General features: G+C 40.5%; 1 protein-coding gene across 5 annotated transcripts in view; it reads left to right on the top strand.

Annotated features, from left to right (window-relative positions):
• Positions 1-2607: 2607 nt before the first annotated feature.
• GPC5 (glypican 5) overlaps positions 2608-17219 on the top strand; it is a 1421162-nt gene continuing 1406550 nt past the window's right edge. For all 5 annotated transcript variants that reach the window (XM_011281029.4, XM_045055062.1, XM_045055074.1 and 2 more), the window contains exon 1: positions 2608-3144. In XM_011281029.4, coding sequence (XP_011279331.2) covers positions 2679-3144 — 466 coding nt within the window. In that variant the 5' untranslated portion in view covers positions 2608-2678. The remainder of the gene's footprint in view (positions 3145-17219) is intronic.

The following is a 17219-nucleotide window of genomic DNA, read 5'->3' on the forward strand; positions in this document are numbered from 1 at the left end:
AGGCATTCGATAAATGTTTATTGAATAACTTTTGAAAAACGAGACATTATCACTATCAAAATATGGAAATTCCTCTCTAGCTTCATCCGTAATATTTAGAGGTAAATTGAACAAGATTAGTTTTAGTATGGTATGTAGAGGTTGTTCTAGAATGTTCATAGAAAAGGCACTTTGGCATTGCATTCTTTTTTTTTTTTTTTTTTTTGGCATTGCATTCTAGTCAGAAGAAGGAAACTCATCCTGAAAGCTTCACAGCAGAGCCAGCACATACTGTTTGAGCGCCTGGCATAAGGATACTGCTAGGAAAACCCTTTGAAGCCACTTGGCTTAGCCACTGTGGTGGCAATAGGGAGTAAGAAGTAGAAACAAATATTTATTTTTTTGTAATTGGGCACATTTAATATGGATTAAATATATTTATTTGCTCATTAGCCCCTACTCCATTTCTCTATATCACTTCCCACCTACTTGTTTTGTTGAAATAAATGGTAAAAACACAGAGAACTTGCTTGCATGTCTCTATAATCCCTATTATGCACAATGGTTTATTTTTTTACATTTAATATGTGTTCAATATTTGTTAGTTGATTAGTTTTCACTGAACCATCAATAATTCTCAGTTGTGTTTGCGATTTTACCCTTGCAAGACAAATTGTTTCAGAAATTCCAAGTGAGTGAATTGGACCAGGTAATCGCTAAGAATTCTTTTAATGCTAATGCTCTATGATGATCAAATCTATCAAGGAGAGACCTTGGTAGGGAAAAAAGAAGTTTTGGAAAAACCTGGGGATTTATTACCCTTATATTGACACAGAAGGAATTCTAGTAGAATAAAATTCCATAGATGAAAATTATATATAATTATTACTGCAAAATCTGATAAATTAGGAAACTGTCTTTGGTGTTACTGAATGTAACCCAATAGGTTCTTTGGCACTGAGTAGCCGAGAGTCTGAGGTTAATAGCACCTGTTCTGTATTCCCTGTTTGATTCCTGGCTCTGCTCCTTAACAGCCATGTTGGCCTAGGACAAGCCACTTCACCTCTCTGTTTCCTCACCTGTAAAACAACAAAAATAGTAACTACTTTACAGGGTTGTCCTAAAGAGTCAATGAATGAATTGGTATCCATAAAAAGCCCTGAGAATATTGTCTGTCACCCACTATACACGTCCTCATGGTCATTCTTCTTGTTCTTCTCGTAGATACATATATAGCTGACTTCCAAGCCACCTTTCCATGTTTGGTGTCTAGAGATGAAGGAATTCATGGGGAAGTTCCCCCCCTGCCCCACTCAGGATACATATATAAAGCTTTGCTTGAAGTCCTTGAATTTAAAAGCAGCTATTTTTTTTTTCAATTCTCATCTATTAAGAGAGCTTCTCCAAAAAACACACAAAAAACTACTATTCATGCAATTGATGTCAAAAGCCAAGTGAGCACTATTTTACTGAAGAAGTATTTCAGCCATTTCCCTGGAATGGTTTTAAAGCAAGCAATCTACTGCTTGAAAGTGCTGCCTTTGATATCAAATGGTCATTAAAAGTCCCATGACACTTAACTACTGCTTAAAATTATTCATCTCTATCTCTTGGCAAGGGTTCAAATTTGAGATTAAATTCCCTTTAAGTGGCAGAGGCATTCATAGTCCCCCCTGCCTGATGCTTTTAAGTAGTTTTGTTTTACTGGAGGAGTACCACCTTCAGATGCTTGTAGATGAAGAGACACTTGTCACTCACAGGCTTAGCACTGAGTCAATCACATTCAGAAAATGCACATGACCCATTGGTTTCTGCTTTCTAATGCATTCTTTCTGTAAGTTGTAAATTGACAAAATTCCTTTGTCATTTTTAAATCACTTAAAGTCTTCATTTTTCTATCTTTCTTTTTAGAATCTCCCCTAAGCACTCTTATCTTAGAAGTTCTTTGAAAAATGTTTTAAAACAATTCCAGAAGTGATAAAGCGCAGAGGGCCCATATGGATACAAAGTAATGAAGTAAAATACGATGCTAAAGGTTGATGAGAGAATAAACTGGACTTTACTGTGATGATAAGAACCTGATAAGGTCTGAATGTAATTCTTACGACTTCTAAATTCTTTCAGAGAATCATAGCTAATGTTACAGAAAAATGTTCTAAAGTAGTAACATAAACCAATTCTCATGTACACTCTTAAAACCCTATAAATGCTATCAAGTCTTCAATTGGGATCTCAACTGTAAAGTTTTTGCCTTTTGTACTGTACCTAGATCCCATTTTGCGCAATTTCGATACAAATTCCCATGTACTGAAGACCTTGACTTATAGTCAAATATTTCATCGTACTTCCAGTTGGTGTTCCTCATTTCTTATCTTCTCTGAGCCTCTTCCCACATTCGCTCTTTTTTTCATCAGACCGTTGTTCCATGGAAAGGCCTGGGAGAACGCGGCCCCCGTTTCGTTTTGCTTCCTTGCTCCAGGCAGCGCCGCTCTGAGGTCGGCCCCGCGTGGGCCGGCATTGACAGAGGAAAGGCGGGTGCGGCCTGCGGCCGCGCGCAGGGGGCGGGGCGTGGGGCGGAACCTGAGGCGGGGCGGAACGTGCAGGGGCGGGGCTTGCCCGCAGAGCGCGGCAGGCGAGCGCGTCTCAGGTTGGCTGCTCCTGGCTGAGCCCGCGGCAACCCCGGCGGCGGCCAGAGCCAGATGCTCGCGGGCTTTGTGGGCTTCAGGCGTTTTCCTCAGTGGTGCAGCGCCAACTCTCTCCCGCCGGATAGGGAGACCTGGCGGCGCTCTGCTCGAGAACTCGTATCTCAGCCTCCGAGCTCCTCCGGAGAAAGCCAAGTGCCACCAGGTGAAGCCGGTGTCCCAGAACAGCCCCGGAACCTCTGCCGCCAGATTGCACCTTTTGAGAACCGCGACCGCCGAGCGTTTTCCAGCGCTTGCAACGCAAGGCGCGCGGGGACAGTTGGGTCCACTACGTGGGAAGGGGCGACTAGGACACTGATGATGGATGCACAGACCTGGCGCGCGGGATGTTGCTGTCTCCTCCTTCTGGCTCTCGTTGGGTCTACTCGGAGCGAGGGCGTGCAGAGCTGCGAAGAAGTTCGGAAACTTTTCCAGTGGCGCCTGGTGGGAGCTGTCAAGGGGCTGCCGGATTCGCCGCGGGCAGGTAAGGCGCGGCGGGCAGGCTCTGGGCGGCGCGCCAGCGCTGGGCGGCGCGCCGGGGCGAGGGCCGGGGGCGTCCTGAGCTCAGAGCCCGCGCTCCTCAAGCCTCTGGGGGTGGCCCTTCGTGGGAAGATGACCTTTCAGGCACTCCGGCCGGGCAAGGTGAATCCGGGGGAGGCCTCGGGGAGGGGTGAGGGGGTGGTAAGCTCGGCGTGAACATCCCGAGCGCAGCGCAGCGCAGCGCAGCTGCGGGGACACCCAGACTACGCCTGCGGCTAAGCTGGGCTCTGGGCGTTTGCCGCCCGCGCTGGTTCCCGTAGTCTCTGCTGGTGCGTTGCGAGAGGTCAGCAAAGCTGGGGGCAGAGCGGCCTGCGTTTCTGTTCCGAGTGGGAATTTCACCACTGCCCCGCCGGGGGGCCTCGGTTTGCTGCTGTCTCCGGTGGACCAAGTTGGCTTGGTAGCTCCAAGTTTGCTACTAAAAATACAAACCGGTGTTCTTCTCCTTTGCTGGAGTATGGGACATTGAGAAGGGCAGCCGTCTCCTCTTTAATTAGGACTCGGACCCTGTACACCTGCACTGGCGTGACCCTTAGCTGCCTCTGTGCCCTGGCACCGAGCCCTCCTTGGGGAACCTGCACTAAGTACCCAGTGTGTCTCTCAGACGACTGGGTAGTGTCGACGCCTGAAAGACGTGACGGCAACAGGCGATCAAAACTGAATGTATCGGGAAGTCACTAAACATGGATGAGACACATACCAGAGATTGAAGAGGAAAGAATACCTTGAGTGTAGCCAGTGTAGAGTCTGCTTCTTGTAAGGCTGTTTGCCTGCACCTTTACCCCCTGCTCCCCACCCGTACCGCGCAGATTTCCTTCTGATGCTGGGATTTCCAGTTTACCTTTGGTTTGGAAGATCAGGTCTTAGTTGTCAAATGCAATAGTAGGTGTCTGAAGCTACGATTTTACTGGAGCAATGCACCCTGCCTATGAAGGCAAGACGCAGACGAGTGCCGTGAGTTTATGGGTTGAATAAAGAATTTATGGAGGATGCTTGGTTCTAAAATACGTCCCCTGGCTATGTTTTCAGGGTGAAGCGACTTGCTCTTAGCGCTATGGATGGAACTGTAACTATTTTGCTTTATTGCTTTGCTGTTTGTGAACTCAGTTCTCCCCTCATCCTGCAAGGAAAATCTGGGCATTGGGGAACCCTAAGTCCATTTTAGTTTACATGGCCAGTCTTTTATATTTGAAATATTTCAAGTATTTTTTGAATGCCTGTTCAGTACAAGGTGCTTTTTCTATACTACTTGAAACAAAATAGTTGATATTCTCAGCTTAGGGCAGTTCTTTCCTCAAACAATAGTACCCCCTTATAAGCCCATTCTCGTATTTCAGTGCATTCTTCTTATTAAAAAAAAAAATAAAAAGCTAAACCTCAGGTATCAGTAGCTAATACCGCTGAAGTGGGTCTTTGTGTTGGTGGAGGGGGATAGGGCGAAGGCATTGAGCTTATGAAACCGTCACCTGCATTATTAGATGTTGTTCCCCAAATGCCTTAATTTTGGCTGATACGTTCAGGAAACGTTGACAGCTCCCCAGTAAAGGCCTTGATTTCACCGCCCTTCTTAATGTCTCAGTATTCCTGGTACCTGCTGAATGCAACACATTGATTAGCTGTTACATTCCTAGAACTTTGTGTATTTCATGTCTTTTGAAGAGGAAGTTTCTAGGGTATCAATCACTGGCATACCTTGTAACGGGGATGTGAGGGGAAACTGAAGCTGTGCCTTATAGAGAAGGAAATGGTGTCCTTATTTGCATTTGATACATACATATGACCCCCCCCCCCAAAAAAAAAGAGCCAGGATGGCAAGCACCTTCTTTTCTGAGCCATTCTGGATTGTTTCCCCATTGCTAGTACATTTCTTCATCTGTGGCTTAATGAGATGGAGGAATCCTAGCAGTACAGATGCCGGGGGCTGTTCAGGATTACACTCTTGAGGACATCAGTGTTGCTGGTGGGAAGAAGGGCTAAATTCCTTTCATAATTGCATTAAGAAAAGTCACATGAAAGTATTATTTTGAATTAGAATCATCTTGATTAAAACCATTCTTGTCTCCAAATTGTTAGCCATTGTTTTATTTGAATAGGTAAATGAAATATTAAACTATTTCTTTTGACATTGCTACTTCTCTCCCGCTATAACAAACTCATTCCCAAACTGAGTAAAGCACACGTACTACATGCTTCATAACTGCTTTTCCTTATTTTTGTATTTATGTATGATCTGTAACGTTTAGCGTGATTGAGTATAACAGCTGGGTATCCGATTTTCTAACAGCGTCCTCAAGCTCAAGAGAAAACAATAGTTAATGTAAGTAGTCATTTCCGTGTAAGAATACAAATGTTAATATTCCTTGTAATAAATGTATTTATTTGGCACATGGGCTTTCACTCACTAAAGCTGGTACATTTCAATTTGATACTCGTTTTTTTTGAAAGTTAATCTTTTTTTAGTGCTTTCTTCATTTACTGTCCACAAGTGGTTAATTCCTGAGATGTCTAGCCCAAATGCCATTTTTATAATAATAGCAGGTAGAACAGCTTTTTAGTTTCTTCCTATATTTGCGACTTTTACATCTTCTGAAAACTATGTTACCCAATTTGAAATTATTAAAATGGTGAGAACAGCCATTCAAGTTGTTTCTCAGATTCTCCTCACCTTTGTTCTTTACTCTGCTCCAATTCTTTTAAGCCTATTGAGCTCCTAAGGATGTTGGATGAGAAATGTAAAAAAGGAGAGAAGATGTAAATGTGATTAGAATTACAGATTTCCCTGTGTTCTGATTTTATTTCCTAAGTAGTAGACAAGGTGCCCTTTGCTCTTGTTTATTTTATTCAGAAAAAAAAAAACAACAACAAACTTAGTGAAAGTGTCTTTTAAAGGTCCTTTGATTTTCATTTTATTTACTGGGGAGGAGGGATAATGCTTTTACATTGAGATTCTCTTCCCACATGCATTGTTCACACTTGCATTATTTCCCTGTTTTAAGAAGGTATTTCAGAAAGGAGAAGCTTATAAAAAAATCCAAGACTACCTTCAGGTAATTTATATACCAACTGGTTTTTGAACAGTGGATGTTCATTGGTACAAGGAGTAGTTTGTGAAAGAACTTTTTCTTGGTAACTTTTGGTTATAAATGGGATAATAAAAATAAACTTGATGTGGCAAAATGAAAATTTAATACTACAGGACACTTTAGTGCTGTGTAGTTTTATTTTTTAAACTGCTTTCATCATGATTTAGTCTTATAATTGTTTCAGGCACAGTGTTGATTCCTTTTCACACGCAAGAGAAACAATCTACCTGGTAACCTCAGAGTTTGAAATTATAGACATTGGGTTTCAAAACTTGGATCTCCCACGTGCAGTTAATTGCTTATCCTTGAACCTCTGTTTTGTCATCTACAAGATGGGAATCTTAGTTTTTTTTTTTTTTTTAATGTTTATTTATTTATTTTGAGAGAGAGTGAACGTGAGTAGGGGAGGGGCAGAGAGAGTCCCAAGCAAGTTCAGCACTGTCAGTGCAGAGCCCGACTTGGGGCTTAATCCCATGAACTTTGAGATCATGACCTGAGCCGAAATCATGAGTCTGACGCTTAGCTGACTGAGCCACCCAGGTGCCCTGGGAATCTTAGTTCTTGAAGAGTTGTTGCATACACGGAATGAAATAATGTGTGTGTGTGTGTGTATAAGATAGCACAACTCCAGGCACATAGGAAGTGCTCACAAAATGTGTTGTTGTCACTACAGTTTTTTAATTTAGTGTCATGATTTTAACTAGACTTGGGCTTTAAGGGTGAAATTTTAGTTTTAGATCTCTATGTAACAGAAGATGTTTTTTATATTAACTAGGTTTTTTTTTTTGGCCACAAATGAGTATTTCTAAAATTGGGAAATACCTTTGTTTTTTAAATAAGATTATTCAGCTATTTTATATCTATGCTTATTTTTTTAAGTTTACTTATTTATTTTGAGAGAGAGAGAGAGAGAGAGAGAGAGAGAGAGAGACAGAGAGAGAGAGAGCACACTAGCACACATGTGGCTGGGGGAGGGGCAGAGAGAGAGAGGGAGAGAGAATCCCAAGCAGCAGGGCTCCATTGGTGAGATCAGGACCAGAACTGAACTCAAGACACCTAATGGACTGAGCCACCCGGGCACCCTAGGAAATATATTTCTATTCAAAATGGTATTTATTAGGTTATAGTGACTCTCTTGTTTCTTCTCATGAGCTAATGGAAGCTCTAAGAAAGAAACCTATCTGAAATGATTTTTATTATGTTATGGAAAACATATCTATATCTATGTATCTATATATCTGTATTTGTATCTATATATTTCCATGAACTAATGGAAAGTCTAGGAAACAAAACTGTGCTACTGCTGGCTGCAGCACCCCACAGCCACGGACTCCACTACCACGGCCACGGCTCTGCTGTCTGCATTCAGGGAGGTGAAGTAGTGCACACAGGATGGTTTAAGGATTTATATACTAGATGGCTGGTGGCCATAGTCATTCATGGACAGTAATCTGAAATTAAGACTTGTTTCTCATGAATTTAACCTTTTTTTGCTGCTTGAACAACATAGTTGTGTTGATAAGATTTCCCAAGCCATAGAAGGAACCCAGGCTCTGATGTTGGGGCAGATTATTAATATCCGGATTGCCCCGTGTTGAAGCCCATTCACCAAAACCCACCAGAAACCACCCTGTACTCAAACAAATTTGGCTCGTTTTGCTTGCTGCAGCAAGGACTATCACTCATTGTAGGAATCGTGGGTGTCATGGGTAAAGGGCAGCCAGGAAGGGGCTTTTTCTAAGATTTGAGCTTGTGCTGGGTGATCTCATGGATGGTTTAATGGAGCGGGGCAGTTCAGGAATTGGGTGTCTTGATAACTTGCTTAGGCGTTGGGAAGATGAAGGTGGGGGTAGTCGCCATGATTGAAGAAGCAGCAGTCAGTCTTGTTGATCAAAAGAGGGGGATGTTCAGTCATTTGTGAGGCTGCAGAGTGTCCCTGTGTCTCTGCTTCTCCACCACAGGTCTCAGGTGGCCCTGTCTCATCACTGCGGGGTGATTCTGTTCATGTTGTCTGTGTTGGCTTGTAAACATGAACTTAGTTCAAGTGTTAGGGCGGCTTGTCACTTTCTCCTCTGCAAAATCTAGTGTATGCTTTGATGGTCATGAGAATCACGTGTTTCATGTTTATCTGGGCCTTTAGTGAAGCATAATGGTAGGACAGTGAGTCTGAGTTTCTACTTTAAGGCCACAGAGAATGACTGTGCACTGGGGGCTTGAATTGTGCTAATCACACCGTTGTTCATCATAGTCCTCTTACCAGAAAATATGAGTGTTGTGTGTGTCCCCATCCTTCCTGCCACATTTTAAGTTCCTTTCTGCCAAGTGTCCAACATCCTGTATTTGTATAATTGGCTTTAGGAGGGGCTCAGTTTGGAGAACTTAAGAATAACATTTTATAATTTTTCTATCCTCCCCCATCCACTTTCCAGCTTGTCAAGACTTTCTGGAATATGGATTTTTATCTTGTGTGTGTGTGTGTGTGTGTGTGTGTGTGTGTGTGTGTAATTTACTTTCTATGTTTGATAAAAGCACCTTCTAAGTCTATAACATTTGTTTTTGTTATTAACTGGTATAACACCAAAAGGAAAATTCCAGCAGATGCCTCTCCTAAGCAGAAATGATGCATAAATCAGCGGCCTCTCAGTATAACTTGAAGAAGCCATAAACCTGTTTTGGTAAAAATGAGGTCATGAGAGACTTTGGTCATATCCTTCATTGCAACAGATTGTCTGTGGGTGTGATATCTGACCTACTTGGTTAAGTAACAATAGCTTTACTTTTAGTAGAGAATAGTCATTTTCCATATCTACCTTTCTCTTGTAAAAACCTGACCTTCAGCTAGAAGAAAAGACAATAGCAATTGTGTCCTCAGTTCTTCCTCTTTTCAGCTTTAGAAATTTCAAATTTCACTAATGTCTCTGTTAAAACCATCCTAAATTGATTAGTCATTCTTCTATGAATCACAATAAATAGGACGGCTTTTTTTTTTTTTTTAAAGTTTATTTATTTATTTATTTATTTAGAGAGAGTGAGCGTGCAAGCAGGGGGAGGGGCAGAGAGAGAGAGAATCCCAAGCTGACTCTGAAGATAGTGGTTTGAACTCATGAAGTGCAAGATCATGACCTGAGCTAGGGCCCCTGGGTGGCTCAGTCAGTTAGGTGTCCGACTTCGGCTCAGGTCATGATCTCACGGTCTGTGAGTTCGACCCTGCGTCGGGCTCTGTGCTGACAGCTCAGAGCCTGGAGCCCGTTTCAGATTCTGTGTCTCCCTCTTTCTCTGCCCCTCCCCTGTTCATGCTCTATCTCTCTCTGTCTCAAAAATAAATAAACATTTAAAAAAAAATTTAAAAAAAGATCATGACCTGAGCTAAAATCAAGAGTTGAACACTTTAAAAAAAAAAAAAATTTTTTTTAACGTTTATTTATTTTTGAGACAGAGAGAGACAGAGCATGAACGGGGGAGGGTCAGAGAGAGAGGGAGACACAGAATCTGAAACAGGCTCCAGGCTCTGAGCGGTCAGCACAGAGCCCGACGCGAGACTCGAACTCACGGACCGTGAGATCATGACCTGAGCCAAAGTCGGACGCCCAACCGACTGAGCCACCCAGGTGCCCCAAGAGTTGAACACTTAACCGACTGAGCCACCCAGGTGCCCTGATAGGACAGCTTTTTAAAAAAGTTATTATATTCTATTCTTTTAAAATTATTTATTTTATTTTTATTCCAATGTAGTTAACATACAGTGTTGTATTAGTTTCAGATGTACAATGTAGCAATTCAACAATTCCATGTATTACTCAGCGCTCACCAAGATAGTGTTCTCTTAGTCCCCACCTCCCCTTTGGTAACCATCAGTTTGTTCTTTATAGTTAAGAGTCTGGATCTCATGGGTGGCTCAGTTGGTTGAGCATCTGACTCTTGATTTTGGCTCAGGTCATGATCCCAGGGTTGTGGGATCAAGCCCCATGTTGGGCTCTGTGCTGAGTATGGAGCTTGTTGGGATTCTCTGTCTCTCCCTTTGCTCCCTCTCCTGTACCCTGTCTCTCTAAAAAAAAAAAAAAAAGAGTTTGTTTCTTGGTTTCTCTCTCTTTTTTTTTCCTTTGCTCCTTTGTTTCTTAAATTCCACATAAGAGGGAAATCATATGGTATTTGTCTTTCTCTGACTTGCTTATTTCACTTAGCATAATACCCTGTAGCTCCATCCATGTTGTTGCAAATGGTAAGATTTCATTCATTTTTTTGGCTGAATAATATTCCATTGTGTGTGTGTGTGTGTGTGTGTGTGTATTACACGCACACACACACACACGCATTCCCTATATATATACCACTTCTTATCCATTCATCTGTTGATGAACACTTAGGCTTCCATAGTTTGGCTCTTGTAAATAATGCTGTAATAAACATAGGGATGACATATCCCTTTGAGTAGTATTTTTGTATTCTTTGGGTAAATACCCAGTAGTGCAATTACTGGATCATAGATAGTTCTATTTTTTATTTTTTGGGGAACCACCACACTGTTTTCCATTGAGGCTGCACCAGTTTGCATTCCCACCAATAGTGTAGGAGGGCTCCTTTTTCTCCACATCCTTGCCAACACTTATTGTTTCTTTTAAAAATTAATTTAAATATTTAAATATTTTAATTTTAATTTTTTAAAATGTTTATTCATTTTTGAGAGAGAGAGAGAAAGAATGTGAGTAGGGGAGGGGCAGAGAGAGAGGGAGACACAGAATCTGAAGCAGGCTCCAGGCTGTCAACACAGAGCCCAACGGGGGGGCTCGTACTCACAAACTGTGAGATCATGACCTGAGCTGAAGTCAGATGCTCAACTGACTGAGCCACCCAGGCACCCCACTTTTTTATTGAACTATAATTGACACACAATATCCTGTTAGTTTCAGGTGTACATTATAGTGATTTGGTATTTTTATATATTATGAAATGATCCCCACAATAAGTCTAGTTACCATCTGTGACCATACAAAATTATTACAGTAGTATTGACTGTATTCCCTATGTTGTACATTACATCCCCATGACTTATTTATTTTATAGCTGAAGAATCTGGATCCCCTTTACCTCTTTCATCCATCCCCCAACTCCTTCCCACTCTTGTAACCAACAGTTTGTTTCCTATATGCACGAGTCTGCATTCTGTTTGTTTTGTCTGTTTGTTTGTTTTGTTTTTTAAATTTCACATATATTTGAAATCATATAGTGTTTGTCTTTCTCTGACTTATTTCACTTAGCATAATCCCCTCTAGGTCTTTGATTAGCCGTATCAAGTTCACATATGGCCGTTAAGTAAGTTGAATGTATAATGCACTTTTATAGAGAGAGAATGAGATTTTGCACTTTCATGTTTTTATGAAAGAATGCACATTCTCTTGAAAATTCAAAATACTGGAAAATACATAGAGAGCAAAATTTGCCCCCCAGAAATAACCACCGATAACCTTTTGTATTACCCTTTTAAACACCCTCATCAGCCATCTGCTCTGGATATAAATATTTTTAAGAGATTCTTGTAAATGTTTATTTATTTATTTTTGAGAGGCTGCAAGGTGGGGGGAGCAGAGAGGGAAGGGGACAGAGGATCTGAAGCAGGCTCCATGATGACAGCAGTGAGCTCTATGTGGGGCTCAAACTCACAAACCTCGAGATCATGACCTGTACTCCACACTCATCCGAGGTGCCCCATTGTATAAATATTTTTTGAAAGAATGTAGAATCACTTTATTTTTATTAGTTACCATTGTAAGCATATCAGTACTTCCCATGCCCTTAAACATCTTTCTAAATATGTACTTTTTTTAGTGACAGTATAGTATTGCACTGTACCATAAATTGAATTCTCCCTTGTTGTAAATATAGGTTTCCGATATTCACCACCATAAAGTCACATGGCTAAAGACATGAAAAGTAAATGTGACAAACTCTTACCCCCCTTATGGCTTTGTATATCATCTACATTCATTCTAATTAAGGTTGTTCATTGTCAACACCACTAACATTTGGGGCTGGATAATTCTTTGTTGTGTGGGGAATTGGGGACAGTCCTGTATGTTGTGGGTTGTTTAGAAGCTTTCCTGACCTTCACCCTCTAGATGCCAGTAGCAACGTCCTCCCCCTCTCCCCACAAGTTGTGACACTCCAAAATGTTTCTAGACATTGCCAAATGTCCCACGGAAGGCAAAATCATCCTAGTTGAGAACCGTTGGAATAAACTGTCCAACCTATGGCTTCTTCACGCACATATGTTACATAGCTGGCCGGTTCAGGTCTCTGCTGAAAAGTCAACTCTTTGGAGAGGTTTTTCTCAAGGTTCACTGAACTATGTTCCCCCAGTTATTATCGTAGAAATCCTTTTGTTTCTTTCATGGCGCCATATATTTTTTCTTTATTCTGTACTGTTGCTCTGTCACCGCTAGGTTGTGTGTGTGACGAGAATAGAGAACATGTCTACCAAGGCCAGGTTCATGGGCATCTGACCTTTGCAGTCACACAGGGTCCCACTCTTAGAAGGGCCCCCTGCTTGGTTCAGTGTTCTGCTCTTGCCATCTTGAAGTTTGAACAAAGGCTCTTGTATTCTAATTTTGCGGGGGCCCTGTAAATGATGATAGCCAGTACTGTTGGGTGTCTTATTCAGTGAAGAATATCTGGTGCCTAGAACAGTGCCTGACATGGAACAAGAATTGAAATAGTTGTTGAATAAATCGCTACATCCTTTGAACCTCTCTTATTCTTTTTTCTTCTTTACGTTTATTTATTTATTTTTGGGGTGGGAGAGACAAAGAGAGAGAGAGAGAGAGAGAGAGAGAGAGAGAGAGAGAGAGAGAGAGAGAGAATCCCAAGCAGGCTCCATGCTGTGAGCACAGAGTTGGACTTGGGGCTCGATCCCACAACCTGTGAGATCATGACCTGAGCCGAAATCAAGAGTCACATGCTTACTTGACTGAGCCACCCAGGTGCCTCAAACCTGTCTGATTCTTAAGTTAAACTCTAGAAGTCAGTCCACAGATGGATGGTCACTCCATCCAAGATTCTGCTATCTCTATATAATATTTATGAAGTTTTCTGGTGTTGTGTAAATGGGTTAAAGATTGACCCCTGTGTTTTTTACTTCATCACATCAGATTGGAACCATCAGCCCAAGGCCCTCCAGTGCCAAACTCAAAATTTTACATATCCATTTGCTTTAAATAGAGCTCAGATAAGCATATTTTTAGTCCATTAGAGCTTGCTTGTTTTGCATACTCCACAAAACTGCACCCAACATCTGCTAGCCACAGCTAAAATAAACTCGGGGGCTGTAACAGACCCCAAGCCACTGCTGCCCTTTGAAACTCTCTGACTCAGAGACTTCCCATTTGCTGCTGTGTAGTATCACAGAGCTATGTGAGCCCCTTCTCCTGTTCCCCTCTCTCCTGGGAGTTCCCTTGCCCCCTTCTGCTTCTGGGTGGTAGCCCTGCTCTGCTGTCTCTGGAAGTCTTGTACTGTGAGGGACATCCCTTCACATGCAGAGATTCAAAGTGCCACTTAGTGTCTACTACTATCATCTGGAGGTCCTGCCTTTGAATCAGTCAGCCCTGAAATCCTCAAACACACCATGTACAGATCAATACTTAGTTATTTCTAATGTAAGAGAGGGACTCAAAGCAGTAATACCAATTTTAAGTATATTCCTCTGCTAGACTATAGGCTATTTGAGAGTGAGATCTGTGATTGATGTGTCTTAATGTTCTGTGATTAGCCTAAAATTCATAAATAAATTTTGACTTGTAGAATTAATCTCATATGGTACTTACATACCAGACTCAATTCATTGTGTTTACTTACGTGTTCTATGCTTAATGTTAATAGAATAAGAAATGTAGAATAAGAAATGTAGAAGGTGAAGTTTTTAAAAAATATACTGACCTGGGCTCAGTTGGGTTGTTGATTAAGTTATTTTCGAGGAGTTAATATTTTCTTATGTACCTCTGCCATAACTTTCTATAAAGTGACCCAGCCCTTTTAAATTTAAATTTAAAGGAGTTTTTATTTGCATTATCCAACATTTTTGAAAACAGAGTAAATGATTGCCAAACAAATGTCCAGAAGAAGGTTTCCTCAAATGTCCTGCAAAGAAAGGAAGATTATTTAATATTTAAGAAATTAATTTACGCAGTTTTTATATCATGTAGACAGTGACTGATGTGACTTAGAGCATTAACTCATCTATTTTTGGGAGAATGGAGAAAAATAAATGTGCCTAAATATAATTTATATTTGACTCTGGATTGGTTGGTTTGTGTTTCATTTAATTTCTTTTTCTTTCTTTTTTCTGTTTTTTTGTTTGTTTTCCTTTCTGTGAGGAATTAATAGTAAGGAACTAGAAAATGATTTCAGTTTTTCTATCTCCCACCCTCCCACCCTTGTTAATTCCATGTTGGCAGTAAAGCACATCTCACTTGTCTGTGGAATTATTCCTGAGCTGGGAAGATTGTTTATTAAAAGATCCCAGCTTGGGGTCCAGACTCCATGCAGACCAAGTAGAGAGACCATAGCCTTTCAGAACAAGCAAACGAATAATTGCTGCTAAACCACAAAACCATATATGGTAGCAGGTATAATCTGTCTCCAAAGTATTTCCAACAATTCCTGTTTTAGAAATACCTAGTCATTAGATCTCTTTTACTATCTTAGAAAAAAAATTTTTTTTCTGTATCAAGTGTAGTTCGTTATTTATTTAGGATGTGTCACAAGAGGTATTAGGAAATTGTACCTAAATAGAAGGATTATTTAAGTCATTGCTAATGAGACATGCACACTTTGGTATGGTTCAGCTGTGAACTTAAATATGTTTCAAATGCAGTCATATTTAGAACCTAGTAAACATTTCTTGTTTTATAATTTGTTTATTACTCTTATTAGGGTAATGGGTTTGAATTACTAATTTTCTTCTTCTGTGCTGTGATAACCACATTTATTTTAGCTTTTATAAATCTTTATAGGCAATATAATTAATCTTTGCAGCTATCTTTTTAGAGCTCATAGGCTTTTCTTTTCTTTGTCTTACAGTTTCAAGGGATGTTAGTTCACGATTTTTTCAATATTCTTTTTGGGAGAGGGTAAGAACTGAGAAGGAGTCCGATAACACGCACAGACTTTGCTTTCAGTTGATCAAAGGAATGTAAACATTATTTCTGGATGTCCTTGTTCATTACATATATATTCTTTAAATGGAATATTGTCAATATTAAATTACCTGTTCAGATTTATTTACTTTTTGAACAACTCTCTTATTTAGTAAGGTTGTAGCAAGTTACATTTGGCTCATTTTCTTTTGATCATTGAAAATGTCTGTGTTTAATGAGCTGAAACTGAAGTAGGTCAATAAAATGAAGAGATTAACGGTCTGTTCTCACCAGGCTTAGAATACATTCCACTCTGGGGGGAAAAGTCATTTTTAACAAAGTTTTTTTTTTTTTTTATCAACTTAAAAGGTAAAGGAAATAGGAATAACATTGAAAGAGTGAGGAATTCATGAGCTATTTGTCAGGTAAAAGGTATGAGGATACCTTTTGTATAGTTAAGAGCTTTAGTTACAAAACAAAACTACATTTTACTTAAAAAAGGTGTTTATTTATTTTAAGAGAGAGAGAGAAAGTGAGTTTGGGGGACGGGCAGAGAGAGAGGGAGAGAGAGAAACTCAAGCAGGCTCTGCACCATCAGCACAGATTGTGGGCTCAATCTCCTGAACAGTGATATCATGACCTGAGCCGATATTAAAAATTGAACGCTTAACCAACTGAACCACCCAGGCACCTCTTCTTTTTACTTTTATAAGTTTAGGGGCACAAATAAGCTTCAGGTTATTAACTATTTAATATTCTACTCATCTTTGGAGATGTCTTAATGCAAAACAAGGAAAAATAGTTGGTATGACAAAGCATTGAAATGTTGGCATGGGAAAAACAAACAGGAAAAAACAGACATTTTAACTTATAATTTATCCCATATTACTGTCACATATTTTAGTGAATAACAATGAACTTTCAGTTTTGAAATAAATTAGTCTTGACTCTATCACTTACTAGCTATGGGACCTTTAGCAAACAACTCAACTTCTCAGAAAATGGTTTTCCTTCCCTTTCAGTGGGTTTTGAGGGCCACATGGTATGGGGAAAAAACTAAACAGTACTAGTCTGTACAAAATGCTACATAGTTAATTTTATTACAGATATTCTTTTTTGAGACATTTAAGTAATTCTTTATGCTGGATCAGGGAACAGGCAAAGAAATCATAATAGAAATCCCTTTCTCTTCATGGTAATAAAATACCAAACTGTCAAATATTTTTCTGTCCTCACTCATGCTCATAGTATTAATCCTGTATTCTTGGAGACATAGTCTATGTTTTCCTTCCTTATTTTAGCTAATAAATTATTATTTATACTTTAATCCTACAGTGAAATCGGGTTTATTCCTGTTGTGTGGTTTAAGAGCAAAAGACTAGTCTTTTACAAACCATTGTCATTTAAATTAATTGAATTAAGATTAAGAGGAAAGTACTTTTCCTGGATGTATGCTGAGTGAATGTGAACAGGGGTAGTTTCTACCATATATAATTGACTTCAACAAGTAAGTAGGAGTTCATTCTTTGCTGCGTTTTATCACATTTTTGCTTGTCGTAGTTCCAGTGGGTCTTTGTGTGTCCCTGTGTTGGGCGTAAGTTTTCTGCCATGTGAAAGACACAAAGGTACAGTGTGCTGAAGTCTGCCCCTTCAGGTAGACGCCCCACTCTGCTTTGTGTCTGGACGAATTCTTGCCTCTGGCAGTCCGTGGGAAGGAATTCCTGGGGAGACACCCGGCAGGTGGGCTGTGGCCGTCTCACCTTGCAGAGTCACTGCAGACTGCCTGCGTCCCTTTATCTAAGCACACAGCTCAT

This window comes from Felis catus, chromosome A1 (assembly GCF_018350175.1).
Source record: "Felis catus isolate Fca126 chromosome A1, F.catus_Fca126_mat1.0, whole genome shotgun sequence".
Classification (NCBI taxonomy): Eukaryota; Metazoa; Chordata; class Mammalia; order Carnivora; family Felidae; genus Felis; species Felis catus.